This window comes from Gopherus evgoodei, chromosome 24, assembly GCF_007399415.2.
Source record: "Gopherus evgoodei ecotype Sinaloan lineage chromosome 24, rGopEvg1_v1.p, whole genome shotgun sequence".
NCBI lineage: Eukaryota > Metazoa > Chordata > Testudines > Testudinidae > Gopherus > Gopherus evgoodei.
The window spans coordinates 8,202,822-8,227,357 of record NC_044345.1 but is presented as its reverse complement, the minus strand read 5'-3'; the positions used below and the strand labels follow the sequence as shown (position 1 = coordinate 8,227,357).

The window sequence follows — 24,536 nt, the reverse complement described above, 5'->3', positions numbered from 1 at the left end:
CTTCAAGCTGTTTTCAGGGCCTGGAGTGTTGGAGGATGATGCTGATAAGAAAGTGGAGGAGGATGCTAGTGAACAAGTGGACACCCTACGTTGTGATAGATGTAGCCATGTGAGTATTGATGAAGTTTTGACAAGCGATACTGCTGACTGTTCACGTATTTTTTACCACCACATATTTTGCCACTACGTATGACTGACTGTTTTTCATACACTCTGAACTTGGTAGCAACTACTGATGCTTCTAGGGCTCTTGTCAAGAACTCTCATCACAAGCATCTCTTCAGAAATGTAGTGGGTAAGTGCTCTGTCTTAAGCAACACTGCATACCAGAGTTCAAAGAATTCTGAGATTGTGAATGACACGCTTGGAAAAACAATCCCCAAACCTACCTCTATACAATGGAATTCAGAGTTCAATAGCTTTCACCATATTTACAATATGCCTGATGGAGAATTTTGGCAGTGGGAGACACTCTAACACAGCTGGAATTTCTAGGTGACTTGTTGGAGGTGATGTCTGCAGTTGCCACTGGACTTGACAAACTTAAGTGGAGGAGAACATTAGTCTTTCTATGGTGTGATTCTGCCTGCCACACTTGTGCTAAAATCTAGACTTGACTCATTTTTTCCAAAATACAATTCTTGCTTGGTAGATAATGTGAAGAAAGGCTATAGAAAAAGTTTGGATGTATTTTGACATTTGATGCAGCTGTGAGTAACAAAAGTGCAAAGTCATTTGTTGTTGTTTCTGTGCTACACCAATTTTTTTAAAGTTGCGTTGGCTGCTGAATCAGATGGAGAGAAAAATTTCAGAGGAAGTTCTTTTTACATGATATGGTTTGTTGTGACAGCCTACCAAAGCCTACAGATCAAGCGATAACATCCAAAGATGCCACTAATTTCTAATGCTTTGATGATCGGGGGCATCTGACTCCCACTTAAGAATTGTTGGTATGCATCTCCTCAGTGATCCATCTCATGAATTTGATCAACTGAAAAAATATCCAGTAGTTATTAAACTTTTTATCAAATGTAATACTACCCTGCCAGTCATGCTCCAGTGGGAAGATTATTCAGTAGTGCTAGACAAATCTTTTTGCCAAGAAGGAACTGTCTTCAGGATGATACGTTCAAGAGTCTACTATTGTTGAAGAAAATGACCATTTCATCGAATGAGCTGCTGTTTGTACATAATATATATATAAAAAAATGATATAATGGAAAGGAAATTTATTTACGTTTTAAGTGATTTTTTTCATTGTTGTTCCATTCTCTTTTCTGTATATAAATAAAGTTTGATCGTTGTTCTTTTTCTTTCTCCAACTATGTGCTTATATTATTTAGGTAGTTGTTCATATATTGGCCAGAGAATACAGGCATTGAAAGTACTTGGCACTTGTATTTTTACCTATAAATGCAGAAGTATTATTTCTACCATATATTTGTACTTCTAAGTACTTCTGTAATGATATACTTGTCACTTATATTTAAGTCCTTTTTTATCAATACTTATGGCAAAACAAGGGGATGGTGATGGTCCATTGACTGGCACAGAGGAGCCTGGGCTCTTAGATCAGTCAGTTCTGTTTGTTAGTTTTATTTTAATAAAAAACACACAAACGCCCTGTGGAAAACAGAGAATAAAAATGCTTGGAAGAATAGCCAGCCTTGGCTAATACTTTATATCAGTTTGTCACTCTGGTAACTTCATATGATTTACTCTGACTAGTGCTGTCAGTGTGAAAATTCTTCATTCACCTTTACCTTTTTGGGGTGGGTGGGAGGGGAACTGTGGTTAGAGGATGTTTTTGAGCAGATTTCTACTGGAAGAGAAATTGGATTTATGACTTTGCAAATATAGGGTCTGATCTCATGCCAGCTGAAATTGATGCAAAGACTCTATACTGACCAAATATTGGTTCTGCTGTGGTTGCTGAATTTGTCTCTTCCACTCCTAAACATACCTAGCAAACCTCAAAGAAGTAATTTGGGAAGACCATTCAGAAACTAACGCCACATTGTGATAGGTAAACATTGCACTGATTATCTCTGTTTTTGGTTTGTTGAAATAAATATGTTAAAGATAATTTTGCCTCTTAAATGCAGGGATTTCCAGTAAGGAATGTCCGGCCTGTACAAAACACAATGAATCAGGTTGGAATTGTTTTGAACGTACAGCAAGGCCAAACGGTTAGACCCATTACCCTAGTCCCAGGTAAGCAGTGTATCCACTGAAACAGACTAAATGGGCATGTGGTAGAAATCTATCGTTTAGCGTTTCTCCAACTAAAGGAACATAAACTAAAAATATTATATCTTGAAATCTGTTTCCTTATCTGTGTTTCCAGTAGCCCTGGAAGAGTGGGATTTTTCTTAAGTACCTAAGCCCCTGGTCCTGCGAACACTTTCCTACTGTGAGTAGTCTCACTCACAGCAGTAAAGCTAAGCACACGTGTAAGAGTTTTCAAGATCAGGGTCTGTATGACTAAGAGTATGAGTCTCATTGAAAACTGCTACTTTGGAAAATCCCACCCAAAATTATTAAAAAGGGAAGAATATGAAAATGTAATTTTCACTGTCTGATGTTTCCTTTTGCATTTCACTCGTCTTGGAAAGTGAAACTATTTTAAAAGGTGCTGAGCATTCATAATCTCCACTGAAGTTAGTGGGAGTTGTGGGAGCTCAGTGCTGCTGGGAAACAAGCAGTTAGATATCTGACACATCAAGTGGGAGCATAGGATCTAACCAGGTTTTCTGTTCTTTTTGAAGCCCCAGGTACCCAGTTTGTTAAACCAACCGTTGGAGTTCCTCAGGTTTTTTCTCAAATGGCCCAGGTGAGACCAGGTACAACCATGCCGGTCCGACCCACTACCAACACTTTCACTACGGTCATTCCGGCCACGCTTACCATCAGGAGCACTGTACCACAGTCCCAGGCACAACAGCAAAGTAAGTCCACTCCCAGCACCTCCACAACTCCTACTTCAACGCAGCCAACAACACTTGGACAGTTAACTGTGCCGCAGCCAGGGCAATCCAGTCAAGCTACTAACCCCAAATTAGGTAAGATCTCCCAAGGGAAAGCAGTGGGAACTCAAGTGTTTATAATTTGATTTTCAAATATGTGGCATAGTGGCTAGAGTATGGGAGTGGGAGTCGTAGGTTCTATTCCTGACTCTGTCACTGAAGCATTGTGTGACTGTGAGCAAGTCACTTAACTGCTCTGTGCCTCAGTTTACCCATCTGTAAAATGGGGATAATCCTTCCATGTATCCCAGATGGGTATGAGAATTAACTAATTTGTGTTTATAAAATGTTTTGAGATACTCAGGTGAAAGACCCTAAGAAACGCAGAGTGTTGCTTATTTGTATGTTTTGAAAGATTATATATGAAGCTGTTTTTAAGATTAAGAAGGATACAACGGAAATTAGTCATTCTTTTTTTATCATGTCCAATAATACAAGAATGATGGATTGTTCAAAAGTAGTGGCAAACAACTTTTAGAACAAATAATAATACTGCTTCTTTCAGCAAGAGGTCCGGACAATGTAATTACATTTAGGAGGTCAGAATCAAATACTGCAGTGAGATTCAGAAAAGGGGTGTGGATAATTTTTATGACAATCAATAACATATATAGTTATTCATAGGAGAAATCTCATATTTCATGGTGTAAGCTGATTGCTGGAGGGGGTCAGAAGGGTGTTGTCCTCCCCCAACCCTCCTTGTACATCTCTGATGAATCAGGTATTGATCACGGTCAGAGTCAGGATACCAGAACTGATGGACTAATGGTTCTATGTGGTACAGTAGATGATGGGGAACATGTTGGATCCATGGTCTGATCTGATCTATCAGGCTGTAGGACATGATAGATGAGGCGTCTTGCCTGGTGTATCAGATCCTTTGTTCCTAAATTATTTTTTTTTGTCCCTTCTGTTGGCAGTGAGCATTGCAAGCTTTGTGACTGTGAAGAGACCTGGAGTAACTGGAGAGAACAGCAACGAGGTTGCTAAGCTGGTGAACACACTGAATACCATTCCTTCCTTAGGCCAGAGCCCTGGTCCCCTTGTGGTTTCTAATAGCAGCCCTGCACATGGTTCCCAGAGATCCAGTGTTTCAGAGTCGTCATCCTCATCGCTGAAAGGTATGGTCTGTGGCAGCCTTCTAGATTCTGCTATAAGCACAGACTTTTAAAGATGTTCCTAACACTCAGTTTCTGACGCAGAAAACAAGTAACTAAGCATGTTATCTAGATTGCATATTAAAGGGGAAACAGACATGTTAAACAGCTATACAGTTGAATTTCATGTCTTCATTGCCCTAAAGTTTTTCCTAGTGAGTGTTCTCTATTTATCATGTGAGTTCCTGATTACTCTTTGTATTTATTACTGTGTATGTGGTGTTATTGATGCACATGCTACCATTGTTAGAATTATTATTTACATATCGCCATGGGCATACAGAGCTCTTTACAGACATGCAGAGGGGCAGCTTCTGTGCTGCTACTTCTGCACAGAAGGCACATTTCAGTGGGACTGAGGCAAAAGTTGGCTGTAAGCCACCTTTTGTACCATCCAGATTCTGGACGTCTGCCCAGGTTTGGAGGTGAGGATAAGGAGTTTGAGCTTGATGTGGATGGGGGCAGGAAGTCAATGAAAGGATACCGGGAGAGTGGAGTGTGATTGGAATAGTGGGAGAAGATGATTTTAGCTGCAAGATGTTTATCAGGAAGTTCTTAGGACACCAGTGACTGTGTTCTGGGGAATGCTGAGTGTGCAGTGTATCTCCTATGAGCTGTCATAAGTCTGCACATTTTCATACCTCTCCTCTCAAGTCCTGTTAGCAGTTAACGTTACTACTCTTGAAATGAATCATTTTCAATAGGGCCAAAAGCTAGGTCCAAGTTTTTATTGAAATGTAGGGGTAGTATCAGATTCCAGTTCTGGCTTATCCAGTTTTTTATTATTTTTTGTTATTATTGTTATTGTTATTACAGTCAGCTCTTCTCCTGTCCCCACATTTGATTTACAAGATGGTGGCCGGAAAGTCTGCCCAAGATGCAATGCCCAATTTCGAGTGACTGAGGCTTTAAGAGGACATATGTGTGTAAGTAACCATTCTGAGACGAAGAATTCATTAGTCACTACTGTTGATTGTATAGGCAATACTGAAGAACAGTGTTCTCCCTCACGGAAGGGGCTTGGGTAGGACAATCTGATGGGGGAATGGAAAATCTACCACAGGATCTTTAATAACTCCAGGTAGGCAGGACCTCATTTTATATCTTGTTAGAAAGGACTGTCCGTCCACTAGCACTGCCCCTCCTAGCACCAGTCTCACCCAGCCATACTGACTTGGAGTGAAGAGCATTCACCTTACGACTTCCTGAAGGTTGCTTGATGGACTCCTATCCCAGCTCTCATGAGGACCAGCCTACTTGGCTTGTGCAAACCAATGAGGTCACAGCCCATGTTGAATGTGTAGTGATATAGGAACTGTCATGTACAATCTAATCATTAGTGTGGCTTTTCTTTTTCCTGAAGTACTGCTGCCCTGAAATGGTTGAATTCCTCAAGAAAGGAAAACCCCTGGAACCTGAACCAAATATTCAACCTACAAAGCCTCCATCTCCAGAAAAAACTGCAGCTGTTGCTTCACCACCCTCCTCCACACCTATCCCTGCATTGTCTCCACCCACTAAAGCTCCAGAGCAAAGTGAAAATGCAGGTGACTCATCCCAGAGCAAACTCATCATGTTGGTAGATGATTTCTACTATGGCAGGGATGGTGGCAAAGTGACTCAGCTTTTGAACTTCCCCAAGGTTCCAACATCCTTCCGGTGTCCACACTGCACCAAGAGGCTAAAGAACAACATACGGTAAGAGGAATGCCACATGCCCCTATAGTGAGTTACTGTGTCAATCAGTTAAGTTCCAAAGCTCCCCTTATAGGGTAGGTAAGTCAGAAACAGAGGCACGGGAGGTAAAATGATTTGCCCATGATCACACGATGAGTCAGTGGCAGAGAGCTGGGAACGGAACCCAGAACTCCTTTGGCTAGAACAGGGTTCCCAAACATTTTTCCTTGAGGCCCTCCTGCAGCTGCAGTAGGCACTGCGGCCCACTATTAGCACCTCTTGCTGCTTTCCAGGAGGTGCAGGGGGTATGACTTGAGCTGTTCAGGGGGCGGCTGAACCTTTCAATTATGCCCTCCCCACCATCAGCATATACAGTTTGATAGTGCTCCCTCCCACCTCACCCACCAGTCAGGTGAGCCATCGTGCCCTCAGAGTGATCAAATGGAAAATCAGGCAAGGGGCTGTCTAGCATGCAGTGTGGCTGCCATGCATCTGCCAGGGAGAGGGCACCATAGAGCGTGCACGGCCCCTTGCCTCAGCAGGGAGCAGGGCCAGCAAAATGGTGAAGGGGCCAAGCAGGTGCCGCAGCCAGCCTCCACTGACACCCTCCGCCTCTGCAGCCCACTGAGTGCCTTGAGCTTGTCATCTGGCAGCCTTGCCTCGTCACCCACCCAGCACCCTTGTGTGCTTCACAGGCATCCCCTGCCTGGGAACAGGAAAGAGGCTCGGGAGGGGCTGTCAGTGCTGGGCAGAGGCAGGTGCTTGGGTCGGACCCAGCCATTATCTGTGATGGTCATTGTCCAGGAGGAAACAGAGCAGCATTGCTGTGCACTGGTTACTGGGGGAGCTGTGGAGCTGATACTCCAGGAGGACTGACAGCCATGGATTGTGGGTGTGGTGGCTTGGAGCGGGAACAACCATAAACCCTCCAACCACCCTGGGAGCTGCCACCTCTCAGGGCCAGCCCCTTCTTGCTCACCGCACCGCGGCTCCACATCACCTACTGCCACCTGCTGGGGGTGCTGGGCTCCTCTAGCACTGAGCAGGGGCCATCATCGGCTGCCCCTCTGTCACTATCTGCTTCACAAACTCCAGTGTCCTCTCCAAACTTCACCAATGGCTGTGCCGGTAGACCACCCGGAACTGTCTGATGGCCCACAGCCCACAGTTTGGGAACCTCTGGGCTAGAATAATATAATCCTGAGTCCTAATCAGAAACTACAGATGTTAAAAGTTCTATTAACTCACCACTAGTCCAGTTCCTAGGAAACCACTATAGAGTGTTCTCCACTGCTTTGTCCAGTTGAGTTTGAACATGAGAGCTGAAGAGAAGAGAAGAGGTGGAACAGATTGTACAATGCACATTTAGTGTCTTACTGTTACAATAGTATTAAAATTTGACTTTGGGCTGATTATGCTTTGTTATGGCAGATGGAGAATTGTAGTTGTTATCCTCTTGGTGCTGCTTCTTCAGTGGGCAGTTAGAGAGCAGAGTTAGATGTATCCTACTGTCCAGGGGCTGAATAAACTGCTGTTGAAACATCTTTGGGCCACAGAGTGAAGAACGTCATATCCATCTCTCTTTGTTGGAGGGAGCGTTGCCATCATGTCAGGCCTGGTTTTGGTAGGGTTAGTGAGAAGAGAGTATTTTAGTACTATGCCAAAAATGCAGTTATTTTAGTTAGCTATTTGAAAATAAATATTTTTGTTACTAGTGAAAGCAATGCCAAAAATAACCAATGTAAAAGTGTCTGGCTCACACCATTTCCAGGGTTGATATGAATGTGAATGTTTTTGCATTTATGTTCACATACTCTCTGCTCTCCTTCAGGTTTATGAATCATATGAAACACCATGTTGAACTAGATCAGCAGAATGGGGAAGTAGATGTCCATACTATTTGCCAGCACTGTTACAGGCAGTTCTCCACCCCCTTCCAGCTGCAGTGCCACTTAGAGAACGTTCATAGTCCGTATGAATCAACCAGTAAGTGGTGGTAGCGGGTGGTTTGTTTGTTTATTTCAGGATTTCAGTACAAGTCTCTGAAGGAAGAGGTCTGTCCATTCTGGGACCATGCCATCATGATGCAGTTTGTGATGTGGGGTTACGTGGAATTAAATTATTTTTCATGCCTGCAAAAGTTCAAACTAACTTGTAGTATTAGTCCAAAGCAATTTCATTGTCAAGACCAAAACAATGATAATCAGGTAATGTTTAGGTTCTGATATGAACCTCCTAAAGGAGTGAAATTCTGAGCTAAGCCAGATCCACGGAGCTTTTATTGGGGGCTCATTATATAGTGTTTTGAACAATAAAACAAATCTAGTGCAGGTGAAAGCAGACCGAAGACCTCAGTTTATACACATAAGATGTGTTTCCCCACATCATGCCCACCAGTGCCACCTTGTGAGATGAGAAAGTTCAGGTACTATGCCTTACTCAGTCTCTTGTAACTTTTCAGCTGTTTTAAAACCTGATGACTAGTCATTGTTTATACCTTTCTTTGGACAATGGTAGTCGTTACACATCTTGCATGCATTTTGTGGTTAGTGTATTGCTAAAATATCTGTCACAAAAATTTCAAAACACGCCAAATGTTATGCTTAGTAAAATTCCACTCCTTAAAGTTAGCTTTATTTTATCTGCAAAGCATGATGGGACTGTTGTTTCCACACAAGTCTTAGGTTCTTTCTTTGGTCTATTCTAAATGACAACAGGACACTTGTCCATTAGAAGCTTAGAATCACAGAGGATTAGGGTTGGAAGAGGCCTCAGGAGGTATCTAGTCCAACCCCCTGCTCAAAGCAAGACCAACCCCAACTAAATCATCCCAGCAGGGCTTTGTCAAGCCAGCCCTTAAAAACCTCTAACGAAGGAGATTCTACCACTTCCCTAGGTAACCCATTCCAGTGCTTCACCACCCTCCTAGTAAAATAGTTTTTTCTAATATCCAACCTAGACCTCCCCCACTGCAACTTGAGACCATTGCTCCTTGTTCTGTCAACTGCCACCACTGAGAACAGCCGAGCTCCATCCTCTTTGGAACCCCCTTCAAGTAGTTGAAGGCTGCTATCAAATCCCCCCTCACTCTTCTCTTCTGCGGACTAAATAAGCCCAATTTCCTCGGGCTCTTCTCATAAGTCATGTGCTCCAGCCCCCTAATAATTTTTGTTGCTCTCTGCTGGACTCTCTCCCATTTGTTCACATCCTTTCTCTAGTGGGGGGCCCAAAACTGGGCACAGTTCTTCAGATGTGGCCTCATCCATGCCAAATAGAGGGGAATAATCACTTCCATCAGTCCGCTGACAATGCTCCTACTAATGCAGCCCAGTATGCTGCTAGCATTCTTGGCAACAAGAGTACACAGTAGACTCATATCCAGCTTCTCATCCACTGTAATCCCCAGGTCCTCTTCTGCAGAACTGCTGCGTAGCCACTTGGTCCCTAGTCTGTAGCAGTGCGTGGGATTCTTCCGTCCTAAGTGCAGGACTCTGCACTTGTCCTTGTTGAACCTCATCAGATTTCTTTTGGCCCAATCCTCTAATTTGTGTAGGTCCCTCTGTATGCTATCTCTACCCTCCATTTTATCTACCACTCCTCCCAGTAGTGTCATCTACAAACTTCTGAGGGTGCAATCCATGCCATCCTCCAGATCATTAATGAAGATATTGAACAAAACTGGCCCCAGGACTGACCCTTGGGGCATTCCGCTTGATACCGGCTGCCAACTAGACATGGAGCCATTGATCACTACCCGTTGAGCCTGATGATCTAGCCAGCTTTCTATCCACCTTATAGTCCATTCATCCAATCCATACTTGCTGGCAAGAATATTGTGGGAGACCGTATCAAAAGCTTTGCTAAAGTCAAGATATGTCACGTCCACCGCTTTCCTCATAGCCACAGAGCCAGTTATCTCATCACAGAAGGCAGTCAGGTTGGTCAGGCATGACTTGCCCTTGGTGAATCTATGTTGACTGTTCCTGATCACCTTCCTCTCCTCCAAGTGCTTCAGGATGGATTCCTTGAAGACCTGTTCCATGATTTTTCCAGAAACTGAGGTGAGGCTGACTGATCTGTAGTTTCCCCGGATTCTCCTTCTTCTCTTTTTTTAAAGATGGGCACTATATTTATTTGCCTTTTTCCAATCGTCTGGGACCTCCCCCATTCGCCATGAGTTTTAAAGATAATGGCCAATGGCTCTGCAATCACATCAGCAAACTCCCTCTGCACCTTGGATGTATTGCAACCGGCCCCATGGACTTGTGTATGTCCAATTTTTCTAAATAGTCCTTAACCTGTTCTTTCACCACTGAGGGCTGCTCACCTCCTCCTCATACTGTGCTGCCCAGTGCAGCAATCTGGGAGCTGACCTTGTCTGTGAAGACTGAGGCAAAAAAAGCATTGAGAACTTCAGCCTTTTCCACATCATCTGTCACTAGGTTGCCTCCCGCATTCAGTAAGGGTCCCACACTTCCCCTGAGCCCTTCTTGTTGCTAACATACCTATAGAAACCCATGTTGTTACCTTTTGACATCCCTTGCTAGCTGCAACTCCAATTGCATGCTTAGCAATATCTTTATACTCTTCCCTAGTCATCTGTCCAAGTTAACACTTATTGTAAGCTCCCTATTTGTGTTTAAACTCACTGGAGACTTCTCTGTTAAGTCAAGCTGGTTGCCTGCCGTATTTGCTATTCTTTCTGCACATCGAGATGGTTTGTTCCTGCGCCCTCAATAAGGCTTCGTTAAAATACAGCCAGCTCTCCTGGACTCCTTTCCCCCTCAGAGTAGTCTTCCAGGGAATCCTGCCCATCAGTTCCCTGAGGGAGTCAAAGTCTGCTTTTCTGAAGTCCCGGGCCTGTATTCTGCTGCTCTCCTTTTTTCCTTTTGTCAGGATCCTGAACTCGACCATCTCATGGGCACTGCTGCCCAGATTGCCACCCACTTCTATTTCCCCTACCAATTCTTCTCTGTTTGTGAGCAGCAGGTCAAGAGGAGCACGGCCTGTAGTTGGTTCCTCCAGCATTTGCACCAGGAAGTTGTCCCCAACATGCTCCAAAAGCTTTCTGGATTGTCCGTGCACTGCTCTATTGCTGTCCCAGCAGACGTTAGGGAAATTGAAGTCCTTCATGAGAACCAGGGCCTGTGATCTGGAAACTTCTGTTAGTTGTCTGAAGAAGGTCTTGTCTAACTCATTCTTCTGGTCTGGTGGTCTATAGCAGACGCCCACCATGACATCACCCTTGTTGCTGTCACTTCTAAACTTAACCCAAAGACTCTCAACAGACTTTTCTTCAGTTTGATATTGGAGCTCTGAACAATCATACTGCTCCCTTACATATAGTGCAACTGCTCCACCTTTTCTCCCTTGCCTGTACTTCCTGAACAGTTTTTACCCATCCATGACAGTCCGCCAGTCATGTCAGTTACCCCACCAAGTCCTCTGTTATTCTAAGCCTAGTTGTGACCTTCCAAATTCATTTCACATAGGGGTTACCAGATAGACTTCAGATGATTCTTAAACTAATCTGATCAAAAATGTATTTTTGGAAAGTGCAGCATTAGCCTGGGCCAAAGGAAATGGATCTTTTCCATGTTCTTTGACGACTCAGTTCTTCTTCAAGTGCTGTCCCCTTGGGTGCTCCACTCCAGGTGATGATGCGTCCCAGTGCCCTTGATCGGAGATGTTTGGTAGCAGTGCCTGGTCGGGGGACACATGCTCAGCTGCTGTCTCGCGGTCTCATTAGAGTCTGCCAGAGTATAGGTCCCACACCCTCCTCAGTTCCTTCTCAACCGTCGTCGACTGAAGACGGGACTCAGGGCAGTGCTGATCCTCTTTCCTGGTCTCTGAAGGAAACAAGTGCAAAGACATAGAAATAGTTGGTAACATCCCAGTTATTTCCCTTCCTTTAGAATAGTTACCTAGTTTAAAAAAAAAACAAACAAGTTTTCCTCAAGTTTGTCTCCCTTTGAGACACTGTCCCTGGCATTCCTAGTGCAATAATGCCAAGGTCTTCAGGATTTAAGAAATGTGATTCCTGTAAAGACTCTATACCACAATCTGATGGACTGTGTGAAGTGCCTCGGCGAGACAAATGTCTCTGCCAAGTGTGTCCATTGTACCAGCCTCAAAACAAGGGCTTGTCGTGACAGGGACCTGCGGCTGAAAATGGTCCTGATGGAGAATTCCCTACAGCCACCTATGGAGACGAGCAATAGCACACCCTCTCCCTCATGCTCCCTAGCCAGGTCCGAACCAGTTGGGAGTGTGGCTTCACCCTCTCATGCAAAGAGGCAGGAAGCCCAACTGTCTCCGTCCAGAGACTTTCAAAAGGGTAAAGGGTCTCTTGCGAGATTCTTACCCTCAGTGCTGACAGCGCCGAAGGCAGGCACCTCTGACCATCCCAGCATCTCAGCCAGGGCTCCCATAGAGAGCAGAGGCAGGGACCCTCCCGCAGGGCACCTACAAATGGCCTGTAGCACCAGGGAAAACAAAACAGGAGTCAGTGCATGCTTCTGAACACAGATCACGCTCAGCAGAATCACAGCCCAGGGAGCAGCAGCAGCAATTCTTAAGTCAAGACGACATCTCAGTGGCCCCTCAGCCTGACTCTCCGTTCCTTGACACACAGCGCTCACTCTTTGACTAGTCACCTGGCTACCTTCACTGACAGTGAGTCTGATATGCAGTAGCAGGCAGAGTTCACCTCACCTGCATCTTGTCCTCCACCGGAACCTTTTGCGCCTTAGGTCACGGCTCACCAGCCTCCGTTTCCCTACTTCGCCGCCTCCCCAGCCCTGTGTGCGGCACCTAACTTCTCTTATCCCATGCCTTGGCCTCAGTGGTACCCTGGCCAGCTCCTTCTGCCACTCGTCTTCATGCTGCTTCCACCAGCTTCTTCTGTGCCTCTATCTCCAGCTTCGTTTACTTCTAGAGCGCCTGAAACCACCCCCCCCCCACACACACACTCCCTGAAGAGGTGGGCTATGGACCATACCCTGATTCACCGACCCCTAACTCTCCATCAGCTCCAGATGGAGCCCTCATGCCTCCACCTCCGCAGAATGTGGACGACTTTAAACAATTCCAAGAACTTTTCAACCAGGACATCCCTTTAGAGAAGGTCCCTTTAGAGGAGGTCCAGGAGACACAACACAGACTCCTCAAAATCCTCCAACCCTCTGCGCCCTCAAAGATCGCGCTCCCCATAAATGAAGCACTCTTAGAACCAGCTGATACCCTGTGACAGACTCCAGCCTCTATCCCACCAACTTGCAAAAAGGCTGAACATAAATATTATGTTCCTCCTAAGGACATAGACTTCTTATTTTCCTGTCCACAACCGAATTCTGTTGTAGTGAACGCAGCGACACACAGGACGAAACAGACGCACTACCGGCCCACCTCACAAGACAAGGACCTCAAACACCTTGACCTCTTGGGCCACAAGGTCTATACCTCCTCCACTCTACAATTCAGAATTGCAAACTATTCCGCCCTACTTGTAAGCTACAATACTACAACAGCTCTTCTCCCACTGGGGCAACTCATCAATAGCCTCTTTGGCACAATCCAGAATGGCAAATGCCACCTATTTTGCTCCAGAGTGGGATTTGGGACTGCATCCCTAGGAGACGCTTTCCTCATCCTGTGGAACAACTCTCTCATGTTCTCCTTTCTACCGATCCCTCTGATACGCAGGGTTCTACACAAGATCAGAAATAAGACCCGGGTCATACTTATTGCCCTGGCTTGGCCGAGACAAGCATGCTCCACGTGTCCATCTGTCCTCCACAGACTCTCCCCAACAGACAAGATCTGCTTTCTCAGGAGAACGGCCAGCTTCTTCACCCGCAGCTCCAGAAACTCCACCTGACGGCATGATTCCAGATCCACGACCTAGCCTGGTCTGAGCAAGTCCGATATGTCCTGCTGCATAGTAGAAAAGACTCCACTTGTAAGACTTACCTGCAAAAGTGGAAACGCTTCTGATGCTCCCATAAACACTTGACATCCCATACCGGGCCCTCCTTATCATCCTAGACTACCTTTCAAAACTAAAACAGGACAGGCTCTCGCTCAGCTCCATCAGAGCCCTCATCACCTTCCATGATTTGCTGGACGGATATTCACTCTTTTCCCAACCCACAATAAAATGCTTTCTCACGGAACTGCAAAATCTCTACCCTGAGATTTATCCATCGGCAGCTGCCTAGAATCTCAGCCTAGTTCTTTGTGGTCTTATGAAACCTCCCTTCGAGTCCTTAGCTACCTCATCTCTTTTCCATATGTCTATGAAGGTAGCTTTCTTGGTTGCTATAACATCAGCAAGGAGAGTAGGGGAAATATGTGCCCTGATGGCCTAACCTCCCTACACAACCTTCTCTAAAGATAGTTACTCTGTGATTCCACCCTTAATTTCTCCTTAAGGTAGTGTCCATCTTCCACCTTTACCAACCGATATACTTACCTGCATTCTATCCCAAACCTCATAAGACTCCGCACAAAGCGACTCTACATATCCTCACCATCAGACGAGCAATCGCCTTTTATCTTGACAGGACTGAACCATTTTGTAAGTCCCTGCGGCTATTTGTCTCCACTACCAAGAGATTGAAGGACGCAGCTATCTCTAAGCAACGCCTTTCCAAGTGGATCTCTGACTGCATCAGGACCTGTTAACATATTCAGAATTCCCAACCACCCGAAGGCATCAGAACTCATTTACTCGAGCTATGTCAACATACATTGCCTTCCTCCATAGTGTACCTATTCCTGATACCTGTAAGGTGGCCACATGGACATCTGAACACACATTTACCAAACATTATGCTATCATGCAGGATACACGGCAGACACCGTAGTAGGCCACACAGTACTGTCTGCAGTCATCACTGCTGCAACTCCATGTCCCACCAGCCATGGTGGGTACTGCTTCACATTCACCTGGAGTGGAGCACCCACAGGGACAGTACTCGAAGAAGAAGAGAAGGTTACTCACCTTGCAGTAACTGAGGTGTCCCTGTGAATGCTCCACTCCCTGCCCCCCTCCTCTCTACTTTGGAGTACTATTCTGACTTCTCCACGGTAGAGAAGGAACTGAGGGGGGTGTGGGACGTGCACGCTTGGACAGACTCTAACGAGACCGCAAGACAGCAGCTGAGCGCGTCCTGAACAGGCACTGCTACGAAAGATCTCTGATCAACGGCGCCAGGACCCACCATCACCTGGAGTGGAGCATCCACAGATACACACATCACAAAGAACCTCAGTTACTGCAAGGTGAGTAACCTTCTCTTATACTCCCTGCTCAGTTGGTATTGGTGATGCCTTCCGGAAGATGCTGAGAATAGATAGAATAGATAGATTGATTGATTTAAATCACATGCCCCAGATCCAAGAGGAGAGAACCAGTAATATTTTGCTTCCTTTAAAGGAATGATATTACCTGATTTCAAAGTCATTTACTGCAACCTTTGTATTGTGGGGGTTTTAACTGTTACTTTGCTTTTCTTCCCTGTTACAGCGAAGTGCAAGATTTGTGAATGGGCATTTGAGAGTGAGCCAATGTTCTTGCAGCATATGAAGGATACCCACAAGCCTGGAGAAATGCCCTACGTTTGTCAGGTATTACATATATTTTAAACTCTGTGTTTTAGGCTGTTTCTATGAAGTCCAGGAGGGGATCTGGAACTTTCCAACAAATCACTTACGTAGGTGATTAGTTCCATTGGAGCTGGTGCTGAGGGAGCAGGCACTAGTAGTTTGCATTGAGGGACTGGAGATGGGTTCCTTTTCAGGAAATAAAAGCTGTCACTCTAGAGGAGAAGATAAGGCTCTGTCATTAACTCATTACATCCCTAGTTGCTGTCCAAGCCTGAGATCAGTGCTTGCATCCACTCTCAAGATGCGTCCCTCCATAAATTGGCCCCACTGCTGCCTGTCCAATGGGAGAAAGAGAAGAATAAGAAACTTATAAAATGTAACCTCTTTCAGTGTGACATAGGGCCTGAGTGAATTGTTCTATCTGACATACTGTGACTTGCTCTTCAGTAACTATATTATTTCTGATTGCGCAGTTATTCCCTCTCTTCTTTTTAGATTGGATGGATAGCGTCATTAACCGCTAATTTTATAACCATCTGAAAGAACAGAATTCTCAGGAGAGATCTGTTCTCATAACTATTAATTTTAAGAGTATGTAATCTCTTCAAAAAATCTAAGTGGCTTTTTTTGTATTCTTTGTGTGTATCCCCCAGTAAACCCTGATGTTCCCCCCGACGCCTCAAGATATCTCTCTCTTCTTGTAGCCCTGTATTCCGAGTGGTGAAGACTGCATAAGTTTTACTTCCTTCCAGAGCTCATTACTCTTGAGGTGCTCAGGAACCATGGTTATGGTTGCCATATAAGAATCTACTTAGATTGACTAACCTCATTTTTAACTGAGAGAGATCATTTACTATTAGGTCTCACTTCCTGTTAAATCTCCCTTTCTGCTTATTTCAGATAAGCCCTGGTTCATTCAGTAACTTAAAGGGGGTGTAGGTTAGCAGCTGCTTAGATACTTCAGTGAAAGTAACTATATACTATAGTGATAGATGTGATATAAATTCCTAGATTACTTCCATGTTAATTGTTTGTATTTGTCCATCCCCAGGTCTGTCAATATCGTTCGTCACTTTACTCTGAAGTGGATAGCCATTTCCGAATGATCCACGAGGACACACGGCACCTGCTCTGTCCTTATTGCCTGAAAGTCTTTAAGAATGGCAATGCCTTCCAGCAGCATTTCATGAGGCATCAGGTAACCCAAGTACGGACTTAGATTTACAATCTTTGCAAAGTTTTGGTTAAAATGGTTCATTTTTCACAGAGACTTCAGTGGGAGTGGAGCACATGCTTAAAGCTGAATCAGGGCCTGAAACTGGTGTTTGCGCTCCCTTCATCAGACAGACACACACACATACACACACACACACACACGATAACTGGACAGATATTGGACTAAATAGGGATTGCCTCTTACCTCAGCTATAATTAGCACAAATAACTATTTAATGTGAGAAATCATGTGTTTTCCCTGTTGGTATTTGTTTCCAAGTTGTAATTAACAAAGATTGTTGGGGGGTGATATCAGCCTTTTATCCTTCTGGGTGAAAAGTTCATATTCCAGAAAATAAATTCCATCCGACAGGCCACATTTTTTATAGCTGTTGGGAAGCTCTATTTCCATATCTGTTGCCTAGAATGGTGACCTCTTTTAAGTGTGAGTAGTTCTAAGTTCTAAATTATGTAAAGTTAGTGCTTTTGGCAAGTGGCAGATTGACAAACCAAGCCCTTAGTTTACCCACAGAACAGGTATAGGGTGTAGGCAATGGAAAGGCAAGCAGCTTCCACGTGCTGCTCTGCCAGTGTGCCTAAGCCGTGACTTGGAGAAAACCCTCTCTAGGAGAAAGAGAAGAGTTCATTTTTCTTGATCCTACAGTTGTTGGTGCCTCTGCTGATAAAGAGACCAATTCATTGACCCAAGGCCAGAAGGGACCACTATGGCCTTCCAGCCAGACCCCCTGCACAGCGCAGGCCACAGAATCTTACCCACCCACTCCTGTAACAAACCCTTAACCTGTGTCTGAGTTATTGAAGTCCTCAAATTGTGGTTTAAAGACCTCAAGGTGCAGAGAATCCTCCAGCAAGTGACCCAGGCCCCGTGCTGCAGAGGAAGGCGAAAAACTTCCAGGGCCTCTGCCAATCTTCCCTGGAGGAAAATTCCTTCCCAACCCCAAATATGGCGATCAGTTAAACCCTGGGCATGTGGGCAAGACTCACCAGCCAGCACTCAGGAAATAATTCTCTGTAGTAACTCAGATCCCAACCCATCTAACATCCCATCACAGACCATTGGGCATATTTACCTGCTAATAATTGCCAGGGTGAAGGTGATTTTATGATGTGGACACTTTACCCGCTGGAAATTGAACAAAGGCCACCAGTAACTACTTTTAATACAGCATTTTCAAATGTCACCTAAAGTTGGCTGGACTTGAGATCAAGGGAATAAAAAGAAGAGAAGCCATTGTTTTGGTTTCTTTAAATAAATAAAATAAACCACCCAAGAACTTTCTCTTTTTGCTTCCACTCTCCAAAATTAAATATATTTCATTTTTATTTTGCTTTAGAAGAAGAGTGTTTATCACTGTAACAAGTGTCGTCTGCAATTCCTATTTGCCAAGGATAAAATTGAACACAAGCTGCAGCACCACAAAACTTTCCGAAAGCCCAAACAGTTAGAAGGACTGAAACCTGGAACCAAGGTAAGGGATCCAAGCTAGACAGCAGCCCTCACCTCTCCTCCTCCATTTTCTCAGAAGTATATCAACACCCTCAATATGTACCTCCTAAAAATTCCAACAGCATTTTTCTACCAGTTTTTACTAGATGCCATAAAACAGGTGTTTGCAGAATGCGGATCACTTCAAATCTACACCTGTTGGAACAGACTGATTCCACCTGCCATTCCATGTTAAATTGAGCAGACCATTGCAAAGCTGAGGAGCAGAGATCAGGAGTGGGGCAGCACGTGTCTTAAGATATGCAAAGCTGAGGTGTAGCCTGTATCTGTCATTTGCTGCAGGTTACAATTAGAGCATCTAGAGGACAGCCGCGGACGGTGCCAGTATCTTCGAATGATGCGCCACAGGGCACCTTGCAGGAAGCCACTCCACTGACGACTTCCTCGGACCCCCAGCCCATCTTCCTGTACCCACCCGTCCAGAGGAACATCCAGAAGAGAGCAGTCAGGAAAATGTCAGAACTTCTTGCTAAGTTTCAAATGAAAAGGTTGTTAAAGAAAATGCAGTCAGCTATGTTATGCCACCATTGATGGCAGACTGCTCCTCGGCACTGTGCAGTTTTGGCTTGTTCACTGCCAGGAAGAACTATCATGCCAGGAGAAGCCAGCTTTCCACAAGACCAGGATTAAGTCAAATTATTAAAACAGTTTTTTTTTGTTTTTTTTTTAATTTTCTCTTTTGTGGGCTTTTCCCTGTAGAGAGCCCAGAGGAGCCTCTCTCTTTCTCTTCCCCCTCTAATCCTGTCTTCCTTAGAGGTTCCACACTGCAGCCTTAATTTTTCTGGTTAGGGCAGTCCACTGCATTTGAGTACATGGCATAAGAGTGATTCCTTAATGAGGTGTCACAAATGGGGAAACTAAAGCCTAACACTTAGACGATTTATATAGCTAGGGCTGAAAGTATAGGTCAGAGGAGATTATTTTGACTGCATTTTTTTTCTGGAAGTTTGCCTCTGCCAATGACAGTCTTCATGGTTTGCTGATTAGCTTTATCTTTTGTGTCTGAGAGGGTTTGTAGTAACAGGAATTGTAACTCCACGAGGTAGCTGTACAGCTACTGATGAGAATGTCCCCTTTCATCTGCAGGAGTGTCCTGGGGAGGCAGACATGCTTGGAGTGCAGCTTCGAAATCCCAGATTTCCCAAACCACTTTCCTACCTACGTCCACTGTTCGCTGTGTCGTTATAGCACTTGCTGCTCCAGAGCATATGCCAATCATATGATCAAGTAGGTGTAAAAGGACTCTCTAGAAAAGCAAACCTTTCTAATACACTGGAACCTCACCCCACCCCTTTTGATTGTCATTCTCTTTTACTGGGGTATCAGTAAGTTCTTCTTCGAGTGATTGCTCATATCCATTCCAGTTAGGTGTACGCGCCGCGCGTGCACATTCGTCGGAAAACTTTTACCCTAGCAACTCAGTGGGCCGGCAGGTCGCCCCCTAGAGTGGCGCCACCATGGCGCTCCATATATACTCCTGCCGGCCCACCCGCTCCTCAGTTCCTTCTTACCGCCCGTGTCGGTCGTTGGAACAGTGGAGCGCGGCTTAGCTGACCTCCACTTCCCTAGCTACTCGTTTTCTCGTATATAATTATGCAGTTATAACACTTTTATATATATATTTGTATGGTTATACGTGTTTTCCTTGCTAACATGGTTAGTTTAGTTAGCGGGGTTCAGGAAGTAGCCCCTTCCATGAGCCCAGTGCCGGAGCCATGCATGGCTCACCGGGTTTTCAAAAGGGGCCCGGCTTGCCAGAAGCCGCGGCCGAAGAGAGATCTACATGACTCCTGTTTGAAGAATCACACTTGACAGATAAGTGCCCCATTTGCAAGGCTTTTAAGCCGAGAACAAAAAGGTGCGGGACTTTCACTTGCCCCTCCACCTTGGGCGCGGAGCGATGTTCAAGCGGCGGGCAGAAGCACCTCCTCGGCACCGGACCCCGCCGGTACCACCAAGGCCTTCCGGCACCGACCGTCGCCGGCACCGATGTCGACTCGGCACCGTTCCGAGGTCGAGAGAGTCTACGATTCCTGCTGGTGCCTGGCGGCTCCCCGGCACGCGCCGTGGTTGAGCCCCCTGCTCCCGCTACTTCCGTGCCACCTGCATCGCAGCCAGAGAGCTCGCCTCAGTTGCGTTATCCGGCCTGCAGAGGCACCGATGACTTCGGCTCCGTCGATTCCAGTCCCCCAGGACCAGGGAATCCGGTGCCTGGCAGCTCCCCGGCTCGCGCCGTGGTAGAGCTTACTGCTCCTGCTGCTTCTGTGCCAGCTGCACCACAGCTAGACAGCTCGTCTAAGATGGCTCGCCCGGCGCCGACGACGTCGGCACCGTCGATCCCGGTCCCACGAGGGCCGTAGAATCCGGTGCCTGACGGCTCCCCGGCACGCGCCGTGGTTGAGCGTATTGCTCCTGCTGCTTCCGTGCCAGCGGCACCGCAGCCAGAGAGCTCGTCTAGTCGGATCGCCCGGCGCTGACACCTACTACGGCACCGATGACGTCGTCACCGTCGATCCCGGTCCCATAAGGGCCGTAGAATCCGGTGCCTGACGGCTCCCCGGCACGCACCGTGGTTGAGCGTATTGCTCCTGCTGCTTCCGTGCCAGCGGCACCGCAGCCAGAGAGCTCGTCTAGTCGGATCGCCCGGCGCTGACGCCTGCTACGGCACCGATGACGTCGTCACCGTCGATCCCGGTCCCACAAGGGCCGTGGAATCCGGTGCCTGACGGCTCCCCGGCACGCGCCGTGGTTGAGCGTATTGCTCCTGCTGCTTCCGTGCCAGCGGCACCGCAGCCAGAGGGCTCGTCTACGTCGGATCGCCCGGCACCGACACCTGCTGCGGCACCGATGCGTCGGCACCGTCGATCCCGGTCCCACACGGGCCGTAGAATCCGGTGCCTGACGGCTCCCCGGCATGCGCCGTGGTTGAGCGTATTGCTCCGGCTGCTTCCGTGCCAACGGCACCGCAGCCAGAGGGCTCGTCTACGTCGGATCGCCCGGCACCGACACCTGCTGCGGCACCGATGGCGTCGGCACCGTCGATCCCGGTCCCACACGGGCCGTAGAATCCGGTGCCTGACGGCTCCCCGGCACGCGCCGTGGTTGAGCGTATTGCTCCGGCTGCTTCCATGCCAACGGCACCGCAGCCAGAGAGCTCGTCTACGTCGGATCGCCCGGCACCGACACCTGCTGCGGCACCGATGACGTCGGCACCGTCGATCCCGGTCCCGCAAGGGCCATAGTATCCGGTGCCTGACGGCTCCCCGGCACGCGCCGTGGTTGAGCTAATTCTCCGGCTGCTTCCGTGCCCACGGCACCGCGGCCAGAGGGCTAGTCTAAGTCGGATCGCCCGGCACCGACACCTGCTGCGGCACCGATGACGTCGGCACCGTCGATCCCGGTCCCGCAAGGGCCGTAGAATCCGGTGCCCGACGGCTCCCCGGCACGCGCCGTGGTTGAGCGTATTACTCCCGCTGCTTCAGTGCTGACGGCACCCCAGCCAGACGGCTTATCTAACTCGGTTCTCCCGGCACCGGCACCTACCGAAGCTCTGATGACCTCGGTACCATGGATCCCGGCCCCACGAGGGCCGTCGAATCCGGTGCCTGACAGCTCCCCAGTACGCACTGTGGTTGAGCCTGCTGTTCCCTGCGCGCCGGAGATGTTACCAACGGCGAGGGCTCTCAGTGCCATGACGGAGTCAGTGCTGCCTGACCCGGGCACCGCCGGTACGGGTAATACAGTCTCTTCAAGGGACTGTCCCCTGTCAGTACAGCAGAGCGGCACCGTCTATGATCACGGTCCCGCAGACGCTCCAAGTCCTGTCGGCACGCCGGACACCACTGGCAGTCCCGGTACTGTTTTCCTCGGTACTGGTCACACTCACTGCACCGGTCGGTATCCCGTTCGCCGACCCGCTATCGGCACCGTTCCGACATCTGGCACCGGGGCAGGTACCTTGACTCCTGTAGCTCTTCTCCGAGCCTCGAGATCTCGGTCGACCTCCCGACACCGTTCTGGTTGCGGGTCTGGATCTCGTTCCAGGTACCGATACGCCTCCCGATGCCGGTCCCCGGTGCCGAGTTGGGCAAGGTCCGAGTGAGTCAGGGACTCGGCCCGTGCCCTCTTTTAGTACCTCCATGGCCGTCCGGACACGCATCCGTGTCACCCCATATGCGCGGATTTTATGCTCAGGACCACGATCCTGATATCATGGCCAGCGGGCGCCAGCCCCGAAGCGGAAAGAGCCTTGGCGAATGCAAGGTGTACTCTGCAGGGGCCCTGCGCCTCTGGGTAGCAAAGCAACAAGCCTTGCTTAGCTGCGATAATTATAGCACCTGGGTGGAGGAGTTTCTCCCTCGAACCTCCCACCTAGAGTTCGCTGCCGTCTTGGAAGACGGGGGAAAGAATTTACCCTTTGTTGGTAAAGGCATCTTCGCGGCAGAGACAGCCCCAGACTGCGAAACCTGCTGGACAATAGGGTCCTAATGCGTCTCAGCATGTATACGCCTGCGACTAAACGCAGGCCTTTATGGCCCCAGCCGCCATACTCTGTGCCTAGCCAGAGGCAGAACTCTGGAAAACGGCAAGGCCAAGGTGGTCGCAGACAAACGTCAGGCCCCCTAAAAAGCCAAAGTCAAGGTCCCTCGCAATTACCACTGGGACCAAAGACGGACCTTCCGAGGTTCGCCGGAGGGCGGTGTACCAGTCGCAGGACGGGATCCTGATCCCGCTTTCTCCTGGCATGGCCCCAGTTACTTTTAGATCGCTGGGTCCTGCGCACGATGGAGCATAGGTACCACCTTAAAATTGCTCCAGCCCTGTCCCCCTTCAGCGGACGAAAGGGGCTAGGGGTTTTACTCCCGTTATGCCCTAGTCCCCCACTCGACCACAGGTCAGACCTCCCTGGTCCCGCATGGACTCAACCGGTTTGGGATAAGGTTGAAGTTCTGCATGGTATCCCTGGGAACCATTATTCCATCCTTGCCTCTGGGGGGCTACTATGCCGCCCTGGATAGGAAGGACGCGTACTTTTGCAATGCCATCTTCCCTCCGCATGGGAGATGCCTCCGCTTTATAGCCAGCGGTGAATACTCCCGGTTTACGGCCATAGTCGCCGCCTACCGTAGCTATGTCGGATATGCGTTTTTCCGTATTGGGACGATTCGCTTATCCGAGGAGACTCTGACACACAAACCACTCAGCCCATGGGCATCATCACGGTCTTATTCACAGATCAAGGCCTGATGATTACTAATAGAGCAATCCGCTCTGGTTCCCACGCAGAGGTTGGGCTTCCTAGGGGCTATCTTGGTCTCCTACCTAGCCGGAGCCTGCTTATCGCAACTGCGGTTTTAGGCGATGGCATCAATCATCTGAGGTCTGAAGGCTTTCCCAACGACCTCAGCTCGTTCTTGTCTCAGTCTCCTGGGTCCATGGTTGCCCGCAAGTTTGTAACCAAACGCGCCAAGCTCCGCCTCCGTCCTCTCCAAGTCCGGCCCACCTCGGCGTACCGCTTGGACAGGGAGCCAATGGTCATGGTAGTCACCGTTCCCTCGAACGCCTTAGGCTCCCTAGAGTGGTGGCTAACTCCCTCCTTGGTGTGGACAGGATGCGGTTTCATCCGCCCCAGCCCTCACTGCCCCTGACGGCGGACGCATCATCTCTCTGCTCGAGTGCTCATGGTCACCTCCGAGCTTAAGGCCTTCGGTCTTCTAGGGAGCTGGCATTCCTCATTAATGCCCCAAAAATGAGAGTAGTCCGCCTGGCATGCCAGGGGTTCCATCGGCAGCTGCGAGGCCGTTGTATCTCGGTGTTTACAGCCAACACAATGGCCAGGTGCTTCATAAGCATTCAGGGGGGACATAGTCCTCCCCCCTTTTTTGTCAGGAGGCCATCCATTTCCGGGTCTTTTGCATGGCCCACTCGATGGAGCTGGAGACGTCCTTTCTCCCGGGCGTTCGGAACGTCTTATCTCTTTGACTCAGCAGGTCTTTCCTGTCTTACGGGTCATCACTCTGCCCCATGTGAGGCGTCTCGCTTTCCGGAAGTGGAAATGGTTCCTCACACAGACCTGTTCGCTCACCGCGAGTGCAGGAAATGCCAGGTGTTCTGCTCCTTCCAAGGTCTCTCCTCGGAATCGATCTTGGTCGCATTCCTGATGCCGTGGAACGGCCAACTGCATTATGCCTTCCCGCTGTTCCCACTGGTTCGTTACGTCCTGCTCAAATTCCGCAGGGGCGGAGCGTGCATCATCATCATGATCACTCCAGAGTGGTCCAGGCAGCACTGACATACCACGTTGCTCGGCCTGTCAGCCCAGAC

The 24,536-nt window shown here is 48.0% G+C and overlaps 1 protein-coding gene across 6 annotated transcripts in view; it reads left to right on the top strand.

The window, feature by feature from the left end:
• Nucleotides 1-24,536, top strand: part of POGZ (pogo transposable element derived with ZNF domain) — a 78,925-nt gene that overhangs the window by 44,984 nt on the left and 9,405 nt on the right. For 2 of the 6 annotated variants that reach the window (XM_030542413.1, XM_030542409.1), the window contains 11 exons: nucleotides 2,106-2,214; nucleotides 2,769-3,062; nucleotides 3,947-4,147; nucleotides 5,000-5,109; nucleotides 5,547-5,881; nucleotides 7,692-7,846; nucleotides 15,390-15,490; nucleotides 16,521-16,667; nucleotides 18,040-18,174; nucleotides 18,495-18,667; nucleotides 19,299-19,439. In XM_030542413.1, coding sequence (XP_030398273.1) covers nucleotides 2,106-2,214; nucleotides 2,769-3,062; nucleotides 3,947-4,147; nucleotides 5,000-5,109; nucleotides 5,547-5,881; nucleotides 7,692-7,846; nucleotides 15,390-15,490; nucleotides 16,521-16,667; nucleotides 18,040-18,174; nucleotides 18,495-18,667; nucleotides 19,299-19,439 — 1,901 coding nt within the window. Of the gene's footprint in view, nucleotides 1-2,105; nucleotides 2,215-2,768; nucleotides 3,063-3,946; nucleotides 4,148-4,999; nucleotides 5,110-5,546; nucleotides 5,882-7,691; nucleotides 7,847-15,389; nucleotides 15,491-16,520; nucleotides 16,677-18,039; nucleotides 18,175-18,494; nucleotides 18,668-19,298; nucleotides 19,440-24,536 lie in introns of all 6 variants that reach the window. The other 4 variants (XM_030542412.1, XM_030542408.1, XM_030542414.1 and 1 more) reach the window with 3 other exon arrangements.